This window comes from Photinus pyralis, unplaced genomic scaffold (assembly GCF_008802855.1).
Source record: "Photinus pyralis isolate 1611_PpyrPB1 unplaced genomic scaffold, Ppyr1.3 Ppyr1.4_LG5, whole genome shotgun sequence".
In the NCBI taxonomy this organism is placed as follows: domain Eukaryota; kingdom Metazoa; phylum Arthropoda; class Insecta; order Coleoptera; family Lampyridae; genus Photinus; species Photinus pyralis.
In genome coordinates, this window is record NW_022170596.1 from 49,033,338 (window position 1) to 49,052,561 (window position 19,224).

At 38.0% G+C, this 19,224-nt stretch overlaps 1 protein-coding gene and 1 long non-coding RNA gene across 3 annotated transcripts; one reads left to right on the plus strand and one right to left on the minus strand.

Moving 5' to 3' along the window:
• Positions 1-490: 490 nt before the first annotated feature.
• Positions 491-1,951, minus strand: LOC116171766 (uricase). Its single transcript, XM_031488745.1, has 4 exons — positions 1,810-1,951; positions 1,238-1,752; positions 862-1,172; positions 491-780 (listed from the first exon to the last, which is right to left on the minus strand). The coding sequence occupies exons 1-4, from the start codon at positions 1,833-1,835 to the stop codon at positions 604-606; spliced, it is 1,029 nt and encodes a 342-aa protein (XP_031344605.1). The 5' UTR covers positions 1,836-1,951; the 3' UTR covers positions 491-603.
• A 69-nt stretch (positions 1,952-2,020) lies between these two features.
• On the plus strand, positions 2,021-7,881 carry LOC116171767. Of its 2 annotated transcripts, none has more exons than XR_004145514.1 (3): positions 2,021-2,506; positions 2,585-2,723; positions 3,161-7,881. It is a non-coding gene; the product is annotated as an uncharacterized LOC116171767 (long non-coding RNA). The 2 variants fall into 2 exon arrangements; XR_004145515.1 differs by lacking the exon at positions 2,585-2,723 and having other exon boundaries at positions 3,161-3,774; positions 3,828-7,881.
• Positions 7,882-19,224: the final 11,343 nt, after the last annotated feature.

Sequence of the window (19,224 nt, forward strand, 5' to 3'; positions counted from 1 at the left end):
ACCCTCTACAGTGTGTAATATTCGCAGGAGGTAGTGTCAATAATGTACGCGCCTGTTCCTACTACTGCTTTCCATTTGAGTGCGTGAAGCTCTGGTGCAGTTCGTTCGGAGCAGCTCATTTTGCAAGTTTTTCATTTTTAACACATTTGAATTGACATTCACAGTACGTAAATAACCACAAAAGTGTTACAAGCCCCAAGCAAATAGGTGGTGCATGAGGGGACAAGGGAAACCCAATTTCGGGCGCGTCAGAGCTCGAAGCTTTCTTAAAAGGAACACAGGGCATCGTGCACGGTACAGCTTAGAGCTCCTCTTTCACTCAAATGGAAAGCAGAGTAGTTGAATGTGATGAATTGATGATATTCACAGTGGAAGGTACTAAAAGACAAGAAACTACAAGATGTTATCCTCACTTCAATGGATGAGGTTTCTTACAAGCGTATACGCGTGATGAAGTAATAGGTTAAGGTCTAGAGCGGAAAATTTGGCCTATGAAAAAAGATGGTTCTAGATTTATTTACCCTATAATAGCCTATAATAAAATAAATAACTTAAAACGTACATTGAACAATACTAAATCATCATAAAAACAATACTTATAAATCACAATTTGGACATTAGATTTTTTCTTAGCAACTCTGCGTATATAATCCCCGAAGGTTTGTCGATGGGATGATAAACTTCTTTATTCTCGTTATTTTCCAATATACTCGGCGGAAATTTGCTCATGTCCACGTTCAGATAGTGCTTGTTGGGCATTTGCATTTGTATGCGGCTTATCTGTAGAAGTCATAAATAATAATTAGAATTGTGTGGGATGTTGCCGAATTAATATGCAAATAAACGCCTATTGTAACCTACCTGAGGAATTTTGTCTAACGCCATCTTCTCCGCGAGATATAGTGTATTTTGTACTGAAGGTGAGAATATTCCTTTGTCGGGCGGGCCCGCGAATTTGTCAAATATGCAATTTTTAATGGTAATCCAAACGTCGTCGAAGTCGACTCCGTTTGCCGTTGAAAATTCCCACGTTGCTGTGACAACGGTGCTAAATATTCTGTCGTTATCGTCTGGTAGAGTTCGATAACCATCCTGATAAAAATCGGTGAAGGCGGACTGTGTTGTTTTTAAAACGCGGAGTCCCTTCAGCCCTCCAATAATAAGCGGGGATTCTGAAATTATAAAAGTACGTAGAGGGATGTCACGAAAATGGACTGGTGATTAAACACGAACTTACCATTTCTTTTTTGACTAACGGTTGCAAATCTGATCGCATTGGGAGAAAAAAGGAAGGCGTGATTATGCTCTTGTCCATCCGCCTGCAATCTTTCCCAGGGATACTCTTCGAGGTTCACCTCCACCTCCTCCACGTGTCTGTACATGTACAGGAAATGGCTGCAGATCAGCAAACCAAATTCTTCAGGAGTTTTGATTCCGTGCTTCTTAGCCAACACGTAAACTGTGTTTTTTTGAGTGTCCGTCGCGATGATGTCCTGATTATTGCCGTCGAGGTAATCTTTCTGCGTGGTCAACTTTAAATGGGTGTCGACCTCGAACTCCCTGATTGTATGTAGGGGGCCTTCACGAAAAACGTGTAACAGCTTTACGTGATTTTTGCCGTAACCGTACTTTCCAAACTCGTAATTTTCGCGATTTTCATGATCCATACTTCCCGCGACGGGCTTCGGTTTTCCTTTACCATTCCCGTTTCCACCATTGGACGGAGGATGTTGGTGGTGGGTACCGTTAATTCTAAAAAGCAGAGAACGTTAAAATAAAATACAAGTAAAGTAACAAGTTTAGACTAACCTGTTGGTGTTGCTCCAGCGGCGCATGATTTGGCTAATATTTGTCGTGGTTTTCGATACGATGTGATGCCAAGAAGAACTCGACAGGGACTTATATAGCTAGCATGACGTTATCTTGAATATACACAGTTCAATTATTATCGAAAGATACGCATTGAAGCAGCAATTCTGCGATATCACGAGCTGCACACACATCGTTTAAAGATTACTGGCATAAAGATTTGCACTTTACTACCTGTGCCTTGTTGGACAAACTACATTTCGTGAGAAGGTAAAAAAAATCGTCATCGGGTTATTGAACGAGTGGTATGATTTGTTTATATGCGGAAAGTTGTTTTCCTATATGTTATTATTCCTAATTTATGTCAGTGATTCGCAAACCCAGATATGAAGACGAGAAATAGTAAACATTTTACGGTATATTTACATTACACCACCAAGGAAGATTTTTAAGTAAGATTTTCAAAACAAACACTCGCTGGTGTTTTGGTGTTTCGTCATAAGACGTCATTTGATGTGTCACGATCTCGTGAATGTGTGTCGCTGGTAATCTTCCTCCTAAAAAATGCTCCTCTATGGGATTTTTACCCGGTTCCGGAAACAAATTCGTCATCCCCTCGCAAAGGAAACTTACTAGAGTACAAAAATTTGATGTCAGCTTTAAACACTCGGTTTCCGGAGAGCCAACCGTGAAGACCGTAAGTATAGATCACATTAATTTGTACCTTTTTGGTAATTGCTTCATCTACGACCTTGTCATTAACTATATTTAACAGGTATACAGGTTTAGCAGGTAGCAAAGACGAATTTGTTCTTATTTGTTATGTGGTAAGAGCGTTACATTGAAAAAAACCGGTTGCGTAATGTAAATGGACTGCGATCAACAAAAAAAACCGATACACGTGGGATCTGTAGGTACACATCAACGATTTTTGTCCTACTTCTCATAAATTTAGACTAATCTGAATATGTAACGATCATAAAATGCAGCACAAAATTGGACACTTGCGAAATGACCAAAAATGGAAACACGACGAACTGTGGTAGCTCCTTTCTAAATACGAATCTAGGACATTTAGACGATTCGTAAAAAATGATTATGATCAAATCACTTTACTGATTTATCTGATTTAAGTCCGTGTTACGTTTAACACGAGCACGCGAGTACTGTATCTTATACAAGAGTTTTTGGTTTTGAGCACAGTTTTTACTCGCGTTTTTTTATTATTTATTACTTTTTTGCATTTTAATGTAATGACAGCAATAATTATTTTAGAATGCTTATGTTTTATGTGTACCTTATCAGCACATTCAAGGTTACATTGCCTACACTATATCTATTGATGTTGTAGGACATTTGGGTATCCTTAACTGGACTTGCGATAAACTGGCACTCCAACTCGGTGCGGACAAATTGGGCGAGAATATGCACATGGGTAAATTGGGCGCGGAGAACGGATTACCAGCAACTTGAAAGAAAAGGACTATTGGACGCGGGCAACTGCTTCAGACAACTGAGTGTATCCAATTGGACGCGGGCAAATTTATAGGTGATAACGGACGAGTTATTGGACCCCTTCCTCTACAAGTGCATATTATCTTAAAGAGATTGCGAAAGGTAGCACATAAACAAACGATGTTGCAGATGTCCATCACTATCCGGAATGGAAAATCAAATGCGGCCCACCTCTCCTCCCACCCGATTTAATTCCACTTACGCCGCTGGTGGGTGTCATTTTGCAATGTTGCATTTGTCAAGAAGGTGTTTCCAGTATGTATAGAAGAAGTTTTTACGTCATATTTAGCTGAGCATCATTTTCCATTCCTAATTTCTAAACATCAACCGTTATGTGCAGAGCTCGCTCCAAACGATTCAAAGTCAATTACTCCTGATTAACGTACTTCCTGCCCGTTTCCCACAAAAGCACTTCTGTTTCCCACGCTCGCTACTAGTATTACTAGAATGGTAGGTTAAATTTATGACAATTCAACGTTCAGTTTTCAAAAATTAATTTTAAGCTAAGTATGTCTTATTTATTGCTGAGGGACACAAACTCCCAACAGAGGATATGGGTACAGTCATTTTTAAGCTGCAATACCACCGCTGAGCTTTGTTTTGTAAGTAAAGTATCACATAAGTTTGTGCTAATAATGTGATATTTATTGCCGATGCACCCCAGTTTTCTGCTCTTATACAGTGCGGGTAATTCTGGGAAGAAGATAAATACAACGAACATTAGCCTGCAGTACGGCCCATTTGTACGTAATACGTAATTTTTTGTTAATTTTGTGCTATTTGAGCCCGATTATCCAAATTTTGTGCTCCCATACATAGCGAGTGACTCAGGAGAATGAACACAGCCAACTTTAGGTTGTTTTGTTTTATATACATAACTTTGTAATTTTCGCAAATTTTGTGCTACCAATCTGGGCCAGTAATTCCGAAAAAATTACAGTTCCAGTCAACTTTAACATAAAAAGTTGTGCTAACCTTGTGTTATTGATCTTCGATGTGTTCCCAATTAGTAGTTTTGGAAATACAATGGTTGCAATCAAATTTATGCTGAAATACGATCGGTTTGTTTTGCTAGTGTCAGAAAAGGTTGTGCTACTTTTGTTTCGTATTATACAGGGTGGTTTTTAAATACATGGCTCATTATTGGGATCTCCGAAACGACATTTTCAGGTTTTTCGGTGATATCTCAGTGGTTATCAAAGATTTTCAAAAATTTCAAAAATGAAGGTGCAACTTTAACCCCATTTAACCTACACTGTATCGCTCACCGTTGCGGAGATCCCAATGGTGAGCGACGAATTTGAACCACCCTGTACATATTACTTAATTTTGTGTAAATGTTACGATATTTAATGTCTATGTATCCAAATTTTGGACACTCAATTAGTGCGAGTAATTTGCCACTCATTGGTTTGGTCTTTGTTGTGTGTTGTGTATCCACCGATCTGTTTTGTTTTGTCTGCGCCACAGCCTTCTTGCTAATCTTGTTGGAAGTTACACATGTTGTTCACTAAAAGTTAGCTACTAGTGGAATACATGACTCCATTAACCAATAATCCACACCTTTGTGCTGATTCTGTATTATTTTTTGCTAATACTTGCCAGTTTCATGCCAAACCATGTTAAGTAAATAATAGGATATTGGTACATCCCGTTTGAGCACCATATTGCTATATTGTGACCGTTAATACAGATTTAATACAGAGTGTTGGTTATATTTGATGTGTCTGGCGACCGCAAATGAAGCACATCTTTTAGATTGACGTTAGTCTTCAAACTTGGGTGCTAAAATGTGGCAGGTGTAAAATATAGGCATGAATGGTTGCCGCCTATGAGTCTCAGTCGTAGAGCGTTGGGTTACATAGCCGAAAAGCCGGGTGTTCGAACCTGGGCTGAGGTAAGAATTTTTCATCTGTTGCAGAGATGGGAATTTCCTTAGATTTCGAGCATTCTGCCGATCACTCCGAATTAGGTTTTCCTAATTCGTAAGGTAAATAACGGGGAGACCTCAAGATAGGGGCAATACGGTGTCATAGTGGGAGGATTTAAACGCACTTAACGTAACAAATGATCGCTTAGCCGTTTTCCAGAAGTTGGTTTTGAATTTGTATTTTGGTCAACATAGGAAAATTTATACATCAACCGCTTCATAGCGAACACAAACAAAAGTATTTCTCACTATTTTATTATTCGTTTAAAAAAAATGTACGCTAGTCGCGGTCAGTGCATTCAGAAAGGAAAGCCCGTTTCGGTATTTCTCTCGGGCGAGATTTAAATAGCGAAAGAAGTGCGAGAGCGGGAGATCCTTTCTTGAGTTCGCGACCTGAAACGTACTATTTGGGCACGGTAAAAATTACAATTACATTGGAAAACGCATTTGCCAGCGATGACGTACACTATTTGTGTGTGAATTTTTTTATCGTTGAAAATTTATTCTAAGTTGATTTTCGCGAACCATCGCGTTAAGTGCGTTGGAACTGAATTCTTAGCAAAGATATAAAAGCAGGTGCGTACTAGGGTGCGTACTATTTTGTGTATGACAGATTTTATTTCGCGTATGTGAGAAGATTCGTGCTGAGATTTGAAGAGCCGGAACGCGCATTTATTGAACGAAATCCATCCGAACAGTAGTAAAGAATTAGCAGTTTAATTATGGGTAAAAATTAAGAAGCGAGAATTGTTACATTTCGTTGTGTATCGTAGAGAAAAATTTAAGCAAATTCGGGTTCGTCACAAATTGCTCGTTGCCTATAATTTTATACGTGTGTGAATAGACGAATTGCAGTGGATTACGGGGCGAAGAAAAACTTTTTAGCAGTCTGATTCGTAGCAAAGTCGTTTACTTACGAGTGATAAAATTTACGCGAAGGAACATGTTCTAGTTGGTGAATGTCTTTCACAACCAAACCGCAAGCAAACAAATCGATACAATAAAAACAAGTTCTTTCGGATAGCTAATAGTAACGGCTGATTAAAAGCACGTTTACCAAAGTTGAGTGACTAGTGATTAGACAATGCATTTTGAATCAAATTTGTATACTACCCGCAAAAGAATGAAAAATTACTTTCGCGAAATTGAAGTCGGTTTGCTTGGACTCGCAATACGTAAGGATAATTTTGTTTTGCACTCATCACGGAGTCAACTGTACCATTCGACTGAACGCAACAGCAATTTTATATCCTTCGCAATGTAAATATAAAATAAATTCTTGCAACAATCGGTTTGTTTGCTTGGATTTACGATTTTTCGTACAATCTTTAGAAATGGGGTGAGTATCTGAGTAATACATAGTACATCCCGACAGATAACATGTTCTCTTTGAGAGTTCTTTCCCGGCATTTAATTTTGAAATATACCAATTTGAAAATTTCGTTAATTAGTTAGGTATTGGCGCATAGCTTTCCGACGTTTTTCCATTGAAATTAGCGCATAAGCAATGATGCTGTCACCTTTTGGCCTTTTTTTTGGCTAAGGATTTATTATTGTGACTTTAGCATTTGTCCGGGTCTTGGACGGGTTATGCGATTGCGCGGAGGTGCATATCATCGATATAGTAAAAACAGAGTTGAAAAAAAGTTATTCCGTTTTCCCAAATGCCTTACTCCCTTAAAAATCATCTCGGGTTTTTTTTTACTCGATCCTTCTCCGGTGACTTCTAGGTAATAAGGATCTTTTTTGAACTAAAATCTAATTTTTGTAAAAAAAATGTTGCAGCAATTTCTGGTGTTGATATCTGAAGACTCCAGAAAATCTCAAATCTTGTGAGAATGAAGGCCGTTGAGCGTTGTGTAGTTATGGCACTGAATATCAACAGGATACGGCTTTTCCTTTCCTTTCTTTTTCCCACCAAGGCACAGTATTTTCCGTTTTTTAACATTTAAGACGTTTTACCTAACGATTTGTATATATATTGGCATTATTTGGCATAAAAACACATTGCGAGGCAGAATTTATTGCAAAGTAAGCCGCAGAGCTGTCGTACCTATATCAGGAAGTAAGTAAATTGAAAAAAGTATAGATTAACGTAGGTAATCAGATCCGAATCTAGTCGGATTTCAACATTACATTCGTCCAACATCCCACGACCACCAAACTCGATTTTCAATTTACTTGTCTGGCATTTATTTTTATGCTAGAAGGTTTGCCGCTGTTGAATATCCCTTATGCCCATTTGAAGCATATTATTAAGTAACAAAAGCATTAGATTCAATATTGATGTCGTGATGTCGGTTCGTCTGTCTATCTGTTCAAGTAATGAATTCTCAATCACAAATGTAGGTATATTTCAGTTACGACAAAACTGCACAGTGCAAATTTTGATTACAATTGGTTGTTCCTGTTTTCCCAATGACTCCGAGGAGGCATCCAGTCACACCTTTTATAACAGAGGTTTTTCGTTTCTACATTGTTTGAGTTGCAGAGTAAACGGATTTGATTACCGTAAGGAATGAAACAATGATAGCTCTAGGCCTCCCACGTTCGTTGTACTACCTATACGACCTATACAATGAACTGACTGACTTGAAAATTTAGATGTTTATTTAAGCTAAATCTGATAACCATTCTATGATTATTAGGCGGTCTATCAAGTTATCAACTATTTCCATAAATAGCAATGACCGCAAATCGACAAACTCCATATTTCGAAAAATCCGATGTTTCTCCTACTTGACCTTTTCACATAACAAGAAAACTTATGACTTCCACCTAGAATTACTATTTCAGCTGTTATTCTGCCCTAAAAAGGGTCAAAACTTGTTTGATTGTAGAAATCTTTTTAGCGCATTTCCACAAAAATAAAAAAAAACGCGCTATTGTGGCCACTTTGTCCGTCCGTCCGTCCGTCCGTTCGGCTGTCCGTCCGTGCGTCCGTCCGTCCGCTCGTTTTGTGACGCTACTAGTTCTTTATCTTAAGAGCTATTGTTCTACTTTTTTCGCTATTTGGTTCGTTATGGTGTCGAGTCTTGTACCAAGGAAGGATTTTTTTCTGTACCGCTTACAAAAGAAGTTATTGTAAAAAAAAACAAAAAACCGTTTTTTTACATGTTCTATAATTTTACACTTTTGCCGTTTATTAACGATCCTAGAGATCGTTTATAATTTTGCATTGCTATCTGTCGCCTGCCGGTTGGTCTCTCCGTCTGTTTCTTTGTCTGTCTGTCCATCTATCTGTCCGTGTGAACGATAACTTTGTTTAGAAATGTTCGATCACTTTTACATCTCCGTTAGTTATGAACTGAATTGCATGAAATTCAATATGGGCATAGATTTAGCCATATAATACGCAATGCCAAAAGTTGGATCGAATCGATTCAAAATTCACAGTGCCTTTTTCGCATCTCGACCATTTATAAACCGAATTGCAAACTTTTTTACTTATAAAAGTATTTGAATGAAATTTGATACATAGGCACTTGAAATAAAGGAAAATCAAACGCCAATTTCAAAATTTGGTTTTGCGCATGCGCAGTGCCAACTTTTTTATTTATGGAAGAATTTAAACAAAATTTGATACATAGGCACTTGGGATAAAGGAAAATCAAACGCCAATTTCAAAATTTGGTTTTGCGCATGCGCAGTGCCAACTTTTTTTATTTATGGAAGAATTTAAGCGAAATTTGATACATAGGCACATGGAATAAAGGAAAATCAAACGCCAATTTCAACATTTGGTTTTACGCATGCGCAGTGCCAACTTTTTTTTATCTATGGAAGCATTTAAGTGAAATTTGATATTTAGGCGCTTGGAACAAAGGAAAATCTAACATTAGTTTCAAAATTTAGGTTTGCGCATGCGCAGTTCCAACTTTCTTATTTAGAAAAGCATTGAAATGAAATTCCTCTCATAAACTGAAATTGAAGTAGCACGTCAACAATGGATTGCCCATGTGCAACGCTATCTTTCATATTTGTGGCCGGATTTTACGATTTTAACAGAAGTTGCATCTTACAAATGGGAAATGAATGCAAGTGGAAATGCGCTTTATGTAAATCGTTTACGATTACTTTTTAACTTGTTAATTTTGGACGGCTGTTTCTCAGGAACTATTAGACCCAAAAACTTGATATAGTCTATTACGAGTATATGACATCACATTCGTAGAACTTTCCATAATCCACTTGCACACTGTAACCTCCTATACCCTGGCAAGCTTTAATATTTACATTTATTTATTTTAATTAGATGGTTTGTATACAAATGTAATGTACTTACTTGATTTACAGTCGCGGTAATTTATTAATTTTAGAAAATAAACATTCAATTCTTGTTCTAAAATAGTATATTGTGCGCCAAAGAGGCAGACATATTGCCTCTGACACTACACTTTATACGCCAAACGCAAAGATGCGAGTTTTAGACGTGTGTTTGTGCGCATATTCGTAGTCTCTAAAAGTAGACTGTTAAGGCTTAGACATTAATTTATGATTACATCCACCAACGTTATTATAACACATACTTTGCCTCCCACCTACACGAGTCAAAATCCAATGCCTGAGGTGTATAAAATTTTTTTGAGGCGCTTCTGCACTGATAGCTATTAGCTTCACTATAGGCGTATCTGCAAAAAATTCTTATGTAATTAATTACTCTTTCGTCGTTCTCGTTCTAAGGTTTTTAGGTTACTACTTGCTTGTAATTGGACTCTAATTATGGGTAGAGTGACATCTTTACAGTGACTCTGTAGCTCGCTTGAGAGAAGTACCGTAGGTATCTACAGAGTGTCTCATTTTTGACACTTTTATAGGCTCAGTAAAAAATAATAAAAAAATTCTTAGTTAAAAGCGATAAGGAACAATTTGTATTACAAAAGTTTCTGTATTATTTTTGAATAATCTGCTGTTTTTAAAATACCTATTCAACGGATCTTTTAATTTTTCGAAGACCCCTCTTAACAAATACCGCAAAAAGAGATCCGAAGCAAATCTAATAAACTTCAAGAAATTCAAAGCAATTACTAGACGCACACTCAAGCAAAGTAGGAAAGAATCTTGGCACAAGTACGTCTCTACTATCACATGCAGCACACCCACCACTGAAGTCTGGACTAAAATCAAACAAATGAACGCATAGAACACCAATTCGAAAATTGTTGCCATAACATATAACGACAACCTTGTCAATGACAGCTCTTCAATCGCCGATGTCTTCGGTGACCTCTTTCATCAAAAGTCAGTTAATAAACTCATGAACAAGCTAACACTACCCTTACCTGAAAACTCATCCCCTTCTCCCGCTAAAACTAATCTAAATGATGCCGATCTCCTCAACACTCCCTTCTCACTTCCAGAACTACTACATGCTCTTTCCACCTCAAAAAACTCAACTGCAGGACCTGATAATATCCCTTTTATTTTTCTCAAAAATCTATCACAAAATAGTTTACTAAAAGTGCTGGAACTATATAACATAATTTGGGTAACAAAAAAGTTTCCATCAAAATGGCGAGAATCGATCATCATTCCTATAAAAAAGCAAAACGCTCCTGCAGACAACCCCGATCCCTACAGGCCAATCTCCCTGACATGCACCATGTGTAAGCTAATTGAAAAAATGATCAACAAGAGATTACTATGGTTTCTCGAGAAACATCAAATAATCGTCGCGGCTCAGTCGGGGTTCAGAATTCACCGCAGTACACTGGATAACTTAGCCATAGTACAGACACATATCGCTACCGCCTTTCGCAATAACCACGAAATCATTGCCGCTATATTCGATATTGAGAGGGCATTTGACACGTTACCTAGATCTTTAGTCTTGAGAAAACTCAGAGAATGTGGTTTGACCGAAAATATTTTTTCCTTCGTCAATAACTTTTTAACTAACCGCACTTTTAAAGTGTCAGTCAATGGAAAACTGTCTAAGCTATTTACACAAGAAAACGGTGTGTCACAAGGCTCAGTACTGAGCCCAACGCTTTTTAGTCTTGCCGTCAATGACATCTGCTTGAACCTTGCATCCCCCATAAAATACCTTCTTTATGCGGATGATCTAGTCATATTCTGTCATGGGAAGGACAGCATAACTACAGGGAACCTAATTCAGGACGCAGTGAACCAACTCTCACGGTGGACCTCAAATAACGGGCTTCAATTTTCTGCTGCCAAATCTAAGGTAATGAAGTTCTCCAAAATACGTATCAAAACCCCCGAGCCAGTGATTTTACTTTACAACAAACGCCTCTCCATTGTAAGTCATCACAAAATATTAGGAATCACTTTCGACTGCAGACTAAACTGGAAATACCACATTCAAAATATCAGAGGAGAGGGCTTAAGTAGACTGAACCTTTTGAAAACACTCGCCCATCATCAGTGGGGGGCCGAAGAAGGCATGTTGATCACAATATATAGGTCACTAATCCGTTCACGCCTAGATTACGGATGCTTCATATACTCCTCAGCGTCAAAAAGTGATCTAAAACAACTAAACATAGTCCACAACACAGCCTTAAGAATATGCCTTGGTGCATTCAGAACCAGCCCTGCTGAAAGCATGTACATTGAGGCTAATGAGCCCCCTCTCTGGCTTAGATGACAACAACTTCTCCTAGCTTACTTTGCCGAAGTATCAGCCAATCCTCAAAATCCACTCTTTCCGATGTTCAATCCTATTCCCCGACTCTCTCATCCATCTCACAACCCAATCCCACTACCTGAAATGCTCCCGCCGCTTCTCGCTAATGTTGACCTTTCTAAAACATTACCCCACCCAGTTGCAATAAACCCTCCATGGAGGAAAACAATTCCTATTATCGACACAACGCTTAGCATACTTCCAAAACTCGAAACACCAAGTGAGATCCTTAAGCAGACATTTACAGAATTAGTTACCAAGAACCGTTACGACAGAGTCCTTTACACTGACGATTCGAAAAGCGAACTTGGCGTCGGTTGTTCAGTTATCAATGGCAATGACATCATTAGGTGCATCTCACTGCCAATCACTACCAGCATCCACACTGGAGAACTATACGGCATCCTAGAAGCCATAAATACGCTAACACCAAGATACACCAAGGTAGCAGTATGTACAGATTCCCTGGCTTCTATACATTCGCTCAAAGATGTATACACCCAAAATCCGCTCGTGCAATCCATTCACGACTCCATCAGACATCTTTCTTCCCAGGGCGTATCCATAACTCTGGTATGGACACCTTCACATGTTGGGATTCCCGGAAATGAGGCAGCAGATCGTGCCGCAAAGAAAGCTTCTCTGAACAGGATTCAAAAAAACATCCAACTTTCCACAGACTTAAAAGCGTTCTATAAGAGCCACATACGCAAAACCTGGCAGACGCACTGGAACAGTGTTCACTCAAAACTTCACGAGATCAATCCAACAGTAAAGCCATTTAAAGCTGCCCCCATGTCCAGGAAAAGTAAAATTATCATCCGAAGACTGCGAATCGGACACACAAGATTGACTCACATGAATCTCTTAACCTCCGATCCTCCACCCGTCTGTGAACACTGCAACAATCCACTGACTATTAAACACATCCTTATCGATTGCGAACATCATGCAAATACTCGACGCTTCCACACACTGAAGAACAGCTTAAAATGAAATTCTAAACTCTACCGACCAACTCCACCATGTGACCAAGTTCCTCCAAAGTATCAATATATATGACAAAATTTAGCGAATAGCTCTTAAGTTAAGTTTAGAAATGTGATTGTTCCTGTGTCAATGACCTTTGATGTTGAGACACATTAATTTTAAATAAAAAAAAAAAATTTTTTTTTAATGATATTGAATTTTTTTGTAAATTGTTTAAATCATTTTTGAATATCATTGATGGACGTTATATTTTTGAAAAGCGAATAATATGCTATCTCTATAGATTAAAATCCGTTCCAAATCCCTTTTTTCCAAGTGGTCTTCACGGATTAAAATCTTCTTTGCTTTGATTACGTTTTATTTAATCACGTTTAGATGTATCTTGTAATGCACTCCAGATTCTACGCTAAATTCAACGTTTAAAAATGGCTAGCATTGGCTATTTCTTCCAAAATCTAACCGAATCCCGCTTAAATTCGAAATCGAAAAGTTATCACACATCTAAGGCAGGGCCGCTTACGTTACAACGCTATGTCCTAAAGTACCTACGGTAAGGAAGGAAAACAAAATAATGGCTCAATAGTATAATTTGTATTTGCACTGTTTTTGCATTTTGATCAGTTATCTTAATAGTCAATAATCTCGAATCAGCAATAATGGCACTGTTGTCAATGTATACAGTACATTTTTGGAATTCATTGATAATAAAGCATAATAAATATATCACATTCACAAAACACGAAAACAAATACAAAACAAGGAATTGGTTGGGATACAAGCAGGTAACAAAAAAAAAGTAGTTTTATAAGTGACTCATGTTTGGTACAATAAAACCCTTTTGTTAAAAGCTACACGGAAAATTACATGACCTTAGAGGGCAAATTCAACATTTAAAAGTACGGGACGCGAATAGTGAATCTCAACTCAAATTGAACATAGATTCTAAACCTGAGTTTTTGTGTTAGCAGAGTCTTACCCCTGAGAGACAGGTAACAATGGGCTGTCGTGCGGAATTTCCCAGCCTATAGTTGAGATTCGAGATCAGGCCTCCTGGCATTAGTTGTCGTAACTAATGTAGTTGCACTTCGTGAACGCCTTATTTACGGCGGAATTGTTAATTTACAAACAAGTCCATACACAAATCAAACTTTAAATATTTCTATAATTTCCAATGCTTTTAAGGAACGCGATCAAAATTTATAAATTTAACTTGGGCCAAGGCGATAATTGTACTCAAAACAGAAACCAAAATTTAGCGCCCAATTAATTAGGCAACCCACGGGAGGGCGTTAGCCCCGAGCTGGCGCTGAGCTCTCCTGGACCTCCGAACACTTCTGTCGGCGATTGGGGTTGTTGGAGGTGACATCCTGAAGGGTTAAAATGGAGCTCGTACCTATTTGAGGAAGGGTTACGATGCGTGCACGTGTGTTATTTAGGATCCACATCCCTCCTCGGCCCTCTGATTAGGACCCTCGGTCAATAGATCCGTAACACCCTTGCAGGTCAAGCTAACCCCAGAACTCTTTTTATTAACAATGGGGCCTTTACTTTTCGTATTGGGCCGAGGTCTAGGAAAAAAACCCCGTGAAAAAAACCCACGGAAATAAAACTCCCTGGAAAAAACCCCTGGAATGAAAACCCCCCTTTTTAAATCTCCACAATAGGTAGATATACATCTTGGGGCGATTGTACAAGGCAAGTATATACCTATAGGTAGTATAAGTTATTCCAAATACAAAATTTGAAAATTGGATAGAATTTTTAGATTTATACTTGAAATAGCTTATACCTGGTATATACTTGCATTGTTGAACCGGCCCTTCGTAAAATTACTAAAAGTGCAAACTGTGTACTCCTGTGCTGAATTAGCTTGTAAAAAGCGTTGTTCAGTGGCTTATACCCGGTTTCATAAAGAGTGTTAGTTAATCAATGATTATATAGCATATGATTAGTCGATTTTTGATGTTTGCCAAATGACATGGGCTCAAACCAACGTTAGTCATCTGTTACATGTTAACAAATGATTGTGATCTTAATCACGTTTGCGAAAACATACTTTAAATTCATTTAAAATTACACCAACAACATTTAGGTCAATTAATCCCAAAAAGGAAGAAAGCAAAATATGTACTGCTGCAAAGTAGACTAAAAAATATCTGCGAAGAATACAGCGCCGGACAAAGAGATGTGGTAAATTTCTTAGAAGCTATAAGTCACAATATTAGGTTTAATTAGGGTTAATGGTAGTTTAGGATATTATGCAATTACGTATTTTGTGAAAATTGTGAAAATGTGTTAATAGAATACCGCAACCGAGTTCTGTTTGATATTCCTGTTTCAGTAAATAATATGCAACTTTAGCTCTCGCGCAATATTTCCTTTTTTTTCCCTGTGGTTTTTCTTCCGGTTTTTTTTTACTAGGGGTCTTTCTTTCCGTGGGTTTTTTTCCGGGTTTTTTTTCCGGTGGGGTTTTCTTTCTGTGGGTTTTTATTCCGGGGGTTTTTATTCTGGTTTTTTTTCCAGGGGCCTTTTTTCCGGTACCGGTCAACACCATACCCTTACTAGAACGAATAGGTCACTCCTCACTCGGCGGTATAATCAACGAGAGCTACAGGGACCGTTTCATAGGCTCGAGCAGATTATGCACTCTAAAAGCCTAGGAATATTACCGGATACCTGCGAGGAGTTTTACCTAATCGCGCAACAACAACGCACAGCCAGCACGATGACCTGCACAATACACTTACTACCTACACGTGGAAGACCCTCACATAAAAGGGCTATTACGCTAAATTCACTAATACTTCCGATTCCTTATTTAGCATCCCTTACGATCGTGACCAGAACTTAACTTGCCACATTTATCAAATATAGGGGTTGTGGACATTTTACTTTTTCATTATTAAGGACTACCACAAAATATTGTTCTTACACTATGTAAAGTTATTTTACTTTTTTTTCGGAATCATTCTAGTACCTCCTCAAAAATTGGCTGTGGCTAGCACAGATACTACCCGCACACCAGCGTATTCACGTTCTATCTAACAGCTATTCAGCCCTTTTTTTTTATGACTATGAATATGTGCACCAAATTGGGTCCAATCGGTTCAGCCCTTTAGCACGAAATGAGAGTTCGACGCACTTGCGCATGCGCGATCCTGCTCAAAAGATCTTCAGCTCTTCCATTTATGTATTCAGTTCAGTTCGTTCAGCCGAAAATGAGAGTACAGACGGGTCGACCGACAGACCTACATCATCGAGATTTTGTTTTGGTGCTCCAAAACGTGTATTTCCGTCAAAAAGTGGTGGGTGCTAAAAATTTTAAGTTTTTAAGGCTGAAAATTGCCATACATTACAAAATAGAGAACATACGAGGAGCGAGCCTGTCAGCATATTAATAGCAGAGGTAATTTGTGATGCAACTGATCCCAATGGTTTTTTGCGGTCGTTGTACACGAGTATTTCTGTATCCTTTTAAATTTGAAAACTTTAATTAAAAATGTAATTAAACCATTACGCATTAACTTTTATTTCTGAGGCTGCCGTTTGAAGAGCAAGGGTGGTAGAAACAAATTAAACCTGAAAACGAATAGATAAAATGCACTGAAAATATATAGTTGGCATACTTTCGATCCGTATCTTTCTTGTTTGATATATTTGCTACGACTACGTGGCTGGTGATTCGTTAGTTCAATAAAACTATGGAACGTGATAGGTACACGAACTTTTCAAGTTCAATTGCAGAAAGCGTCAGAGAAGGTGAGATCGTCTGCACAGTTAATGGAAAACTCAAGTTTACCAGTGGTGCAAAATTTTTGAAAAACCAACAATACGAAAGTGTAACTAACGCACTCTCTGCTGCGCGAACTTCCAATACTGTGAATAAAACCAATATTGAACGTGCTGACCGCTTAATTGACACAAATGGACATAAGAGCTCTTGGTGATATCAATGTTTTAAAGGAGAGGGCGGTAGTTACTTAAAATCAAAGTTACGTGTGACGAGACTCTAGAAGTCTAGATCATCATTTTCAGATAGAAAACGACGTCTGTGATGAACTGTGAATGTTGTGCTTTCAGTCTGGCGTTCTGGAAGGTCAAGCCGGCTAACCAGAAGTCAAAAGATGCAATCGTTTTAAATATTGTAATTAGTTAATATATTATTGTAGTACAAGAGAGGTAACCATAGTTGAATTCGCCGTTCTAGATTGTAATGACCGGTCGCGGAGACACTACCGATGGGTACGGTGCTGGTTGTCAAATACTGCCTAGCATACACGGAGGACGTTGACAATAGGCTACATGACAGTGGAAAAAGAATAAATACCTAACTGTTTGTTTCATAAGATAGAGTAAGGTGCCAGGGTATCGTAAAATAACTTTCTTTGGTCATGTACACGAGAAACTATTATATTTTAGTAAAAAAAAATTAAAAAATAACGACATTTGTCACGTGATATCAAACGCCAATCAGAGCGCGTGACGTCATTATCCTAATCCTCTGTGCGTTGATAGAGTTTGTTCGCGTTTTTTTAATTTAGTGCTTGTTCCATTATAGTGATCATATTATCCTAAAGTTTAGTTTTTAAAACCAGATAAAGATGGAAAGTGGGTATACGAAAGCAAATCTGCCAAAAATTGGCGTAATGATGTTGGGAATATTACTTGCATCAAAGATTTTTGCTCATCAGAAAACTGCCATATAAGTCTTGTAGGTTTTTAAGTTAAGCTTATTACAAGAAATGTAAATATTTAAGAGGAATGTGTACAAGGCCGGTCCAGACTTGTTGCGTATCCTCGTATCATCATATCCCCGTATCGTATCAGTATAGACAGGGAGACGTTGCACAGAACCGTATCAAAACTGTAATACAAGATGCTTTGTTTTTGGTCATCGAAGCTATCATATTGAGATGATTCAGTAAGCTATGTCCACTTTAAGAGCTTTCTGTACGTAAGCGTACGAACATTTTGTAGATAAAGGTATAAAAAGTAGCTCTTAAAACAACTTTTTTTTTTTGAAACTACAGTTCTTATGGCGGGCACTCTTATGGAACCTTACATTGGCTGCAGTCGAACAGAAGACTCTTAAGCGTGATGGCAACTTATTCACAGTTAAGTCAACATTTATCCGCATCATACGGTTCACGCCTGTCATCTACCCTATTGTGTTTGTGTCAGGTGTCAGGTCGACTGACCTAAGCACAAACTTAAGACACTAATGCAGCATTATTTAACGTGAAGTTCGCAGGTTTTATTTAACCTATCGTTATTGTCGTTAGGGGTAGTACACGCGAGTGTGACAAGCAAAGAAATCAAACCAAATAAAAAATTAATGGGTTAGCTGAGAATAATTAGTAAACGGGTGGAGTAAATTCGGGAATAATCCCATGTAAGCTACGGTGAAATACAAATTCATTATTTTGTAGGGGACGAGGAAGATCTTAAACACGGGAATATAATAAGATATTTTAATTCAATGGATGGGGATTTAGATTGGACGGCAGGGTGCGACAGCTAAAGGAATTTTACAAATGACTGCGTTATCGATTTTTACTTAGTTCTTAGAACACTATTCTGGCAGGAGCAACCAACGCCGAATATTACAGCAATTTATCAGAAAATAACTTCAAGCCAAATTTTCATAACAAGAAGCAGAATTGTTCAATACGCTGTTTTCATTTGCTCTACGACAGTACTCGCCACCCAGACAGCTAGGAAAACAGCTAAAATCCAAAATCTCCATAGGGTAGTCTTGCTTCCCACCATAGTGCTGACCAAAAACTTTCTTTAAAATAGGAATATGGAGCCTAGCGGAAAACATGCGTCACAATGAAGGGGATTATATCGAGAAATAAGGTCAATAAAAAAATCATTTTTTTGCGCATGGGATTTACATAATATATTCTGACTATGATAAATAAAAAGTGCGATTAGACACCGAAAATATTTGCTTTTAAAAAAGTTATAGCGAATTGATTGAAAGCTTTCAAGGGCGAAAATTAAAGCTGGTATCTTTGTTTTCCCTCAAATAAAAATAAAGATGGAGGGTGATATTTTCCCCCGTTTACTTAGCAAAGAGGGAAAAAAAATCCTGGAACGGTTTTATGGTTTATGGTTTTATGGTTTCCCGTTCAGTGTTTCCTGGGAAACCATATAGAGCTGAAAATTATGACGAGCTGACAGGTTTTGGTTTTGCATCATCGGGTATAGAATGTCTTTAAAGATGCACAGGTTACATTCTCATTTATATTAATTTAAGGATAATATGGGAGCTTATTCGGAATAACAAGGACAACACTTTCATCAAGACATACTGGAATTTAGGCAC

Bases quoted from the DNA above. Each gene is read 5' to 3' on its own strand.
- LOC116171766 (XM_031488745.1), bottom strand. From the start codon at position 1,835: ATGCGCCGCTGGAGCAACACCAACAG. The intron at 1,753-1,809 runs GTTAGTCTAAAC...TCTGCTTTTTAG, and splicing joins CGCTGGAGCAACACCAACAG to AATTAACGGTACCCACCACC. The intron at 781-861 runs GTAGGTTACAAT...TGACTTCTACAG, and splicing joins CGTTAGACAAAATTCCTCAG to ATAAGCCGCATACAAATGCA.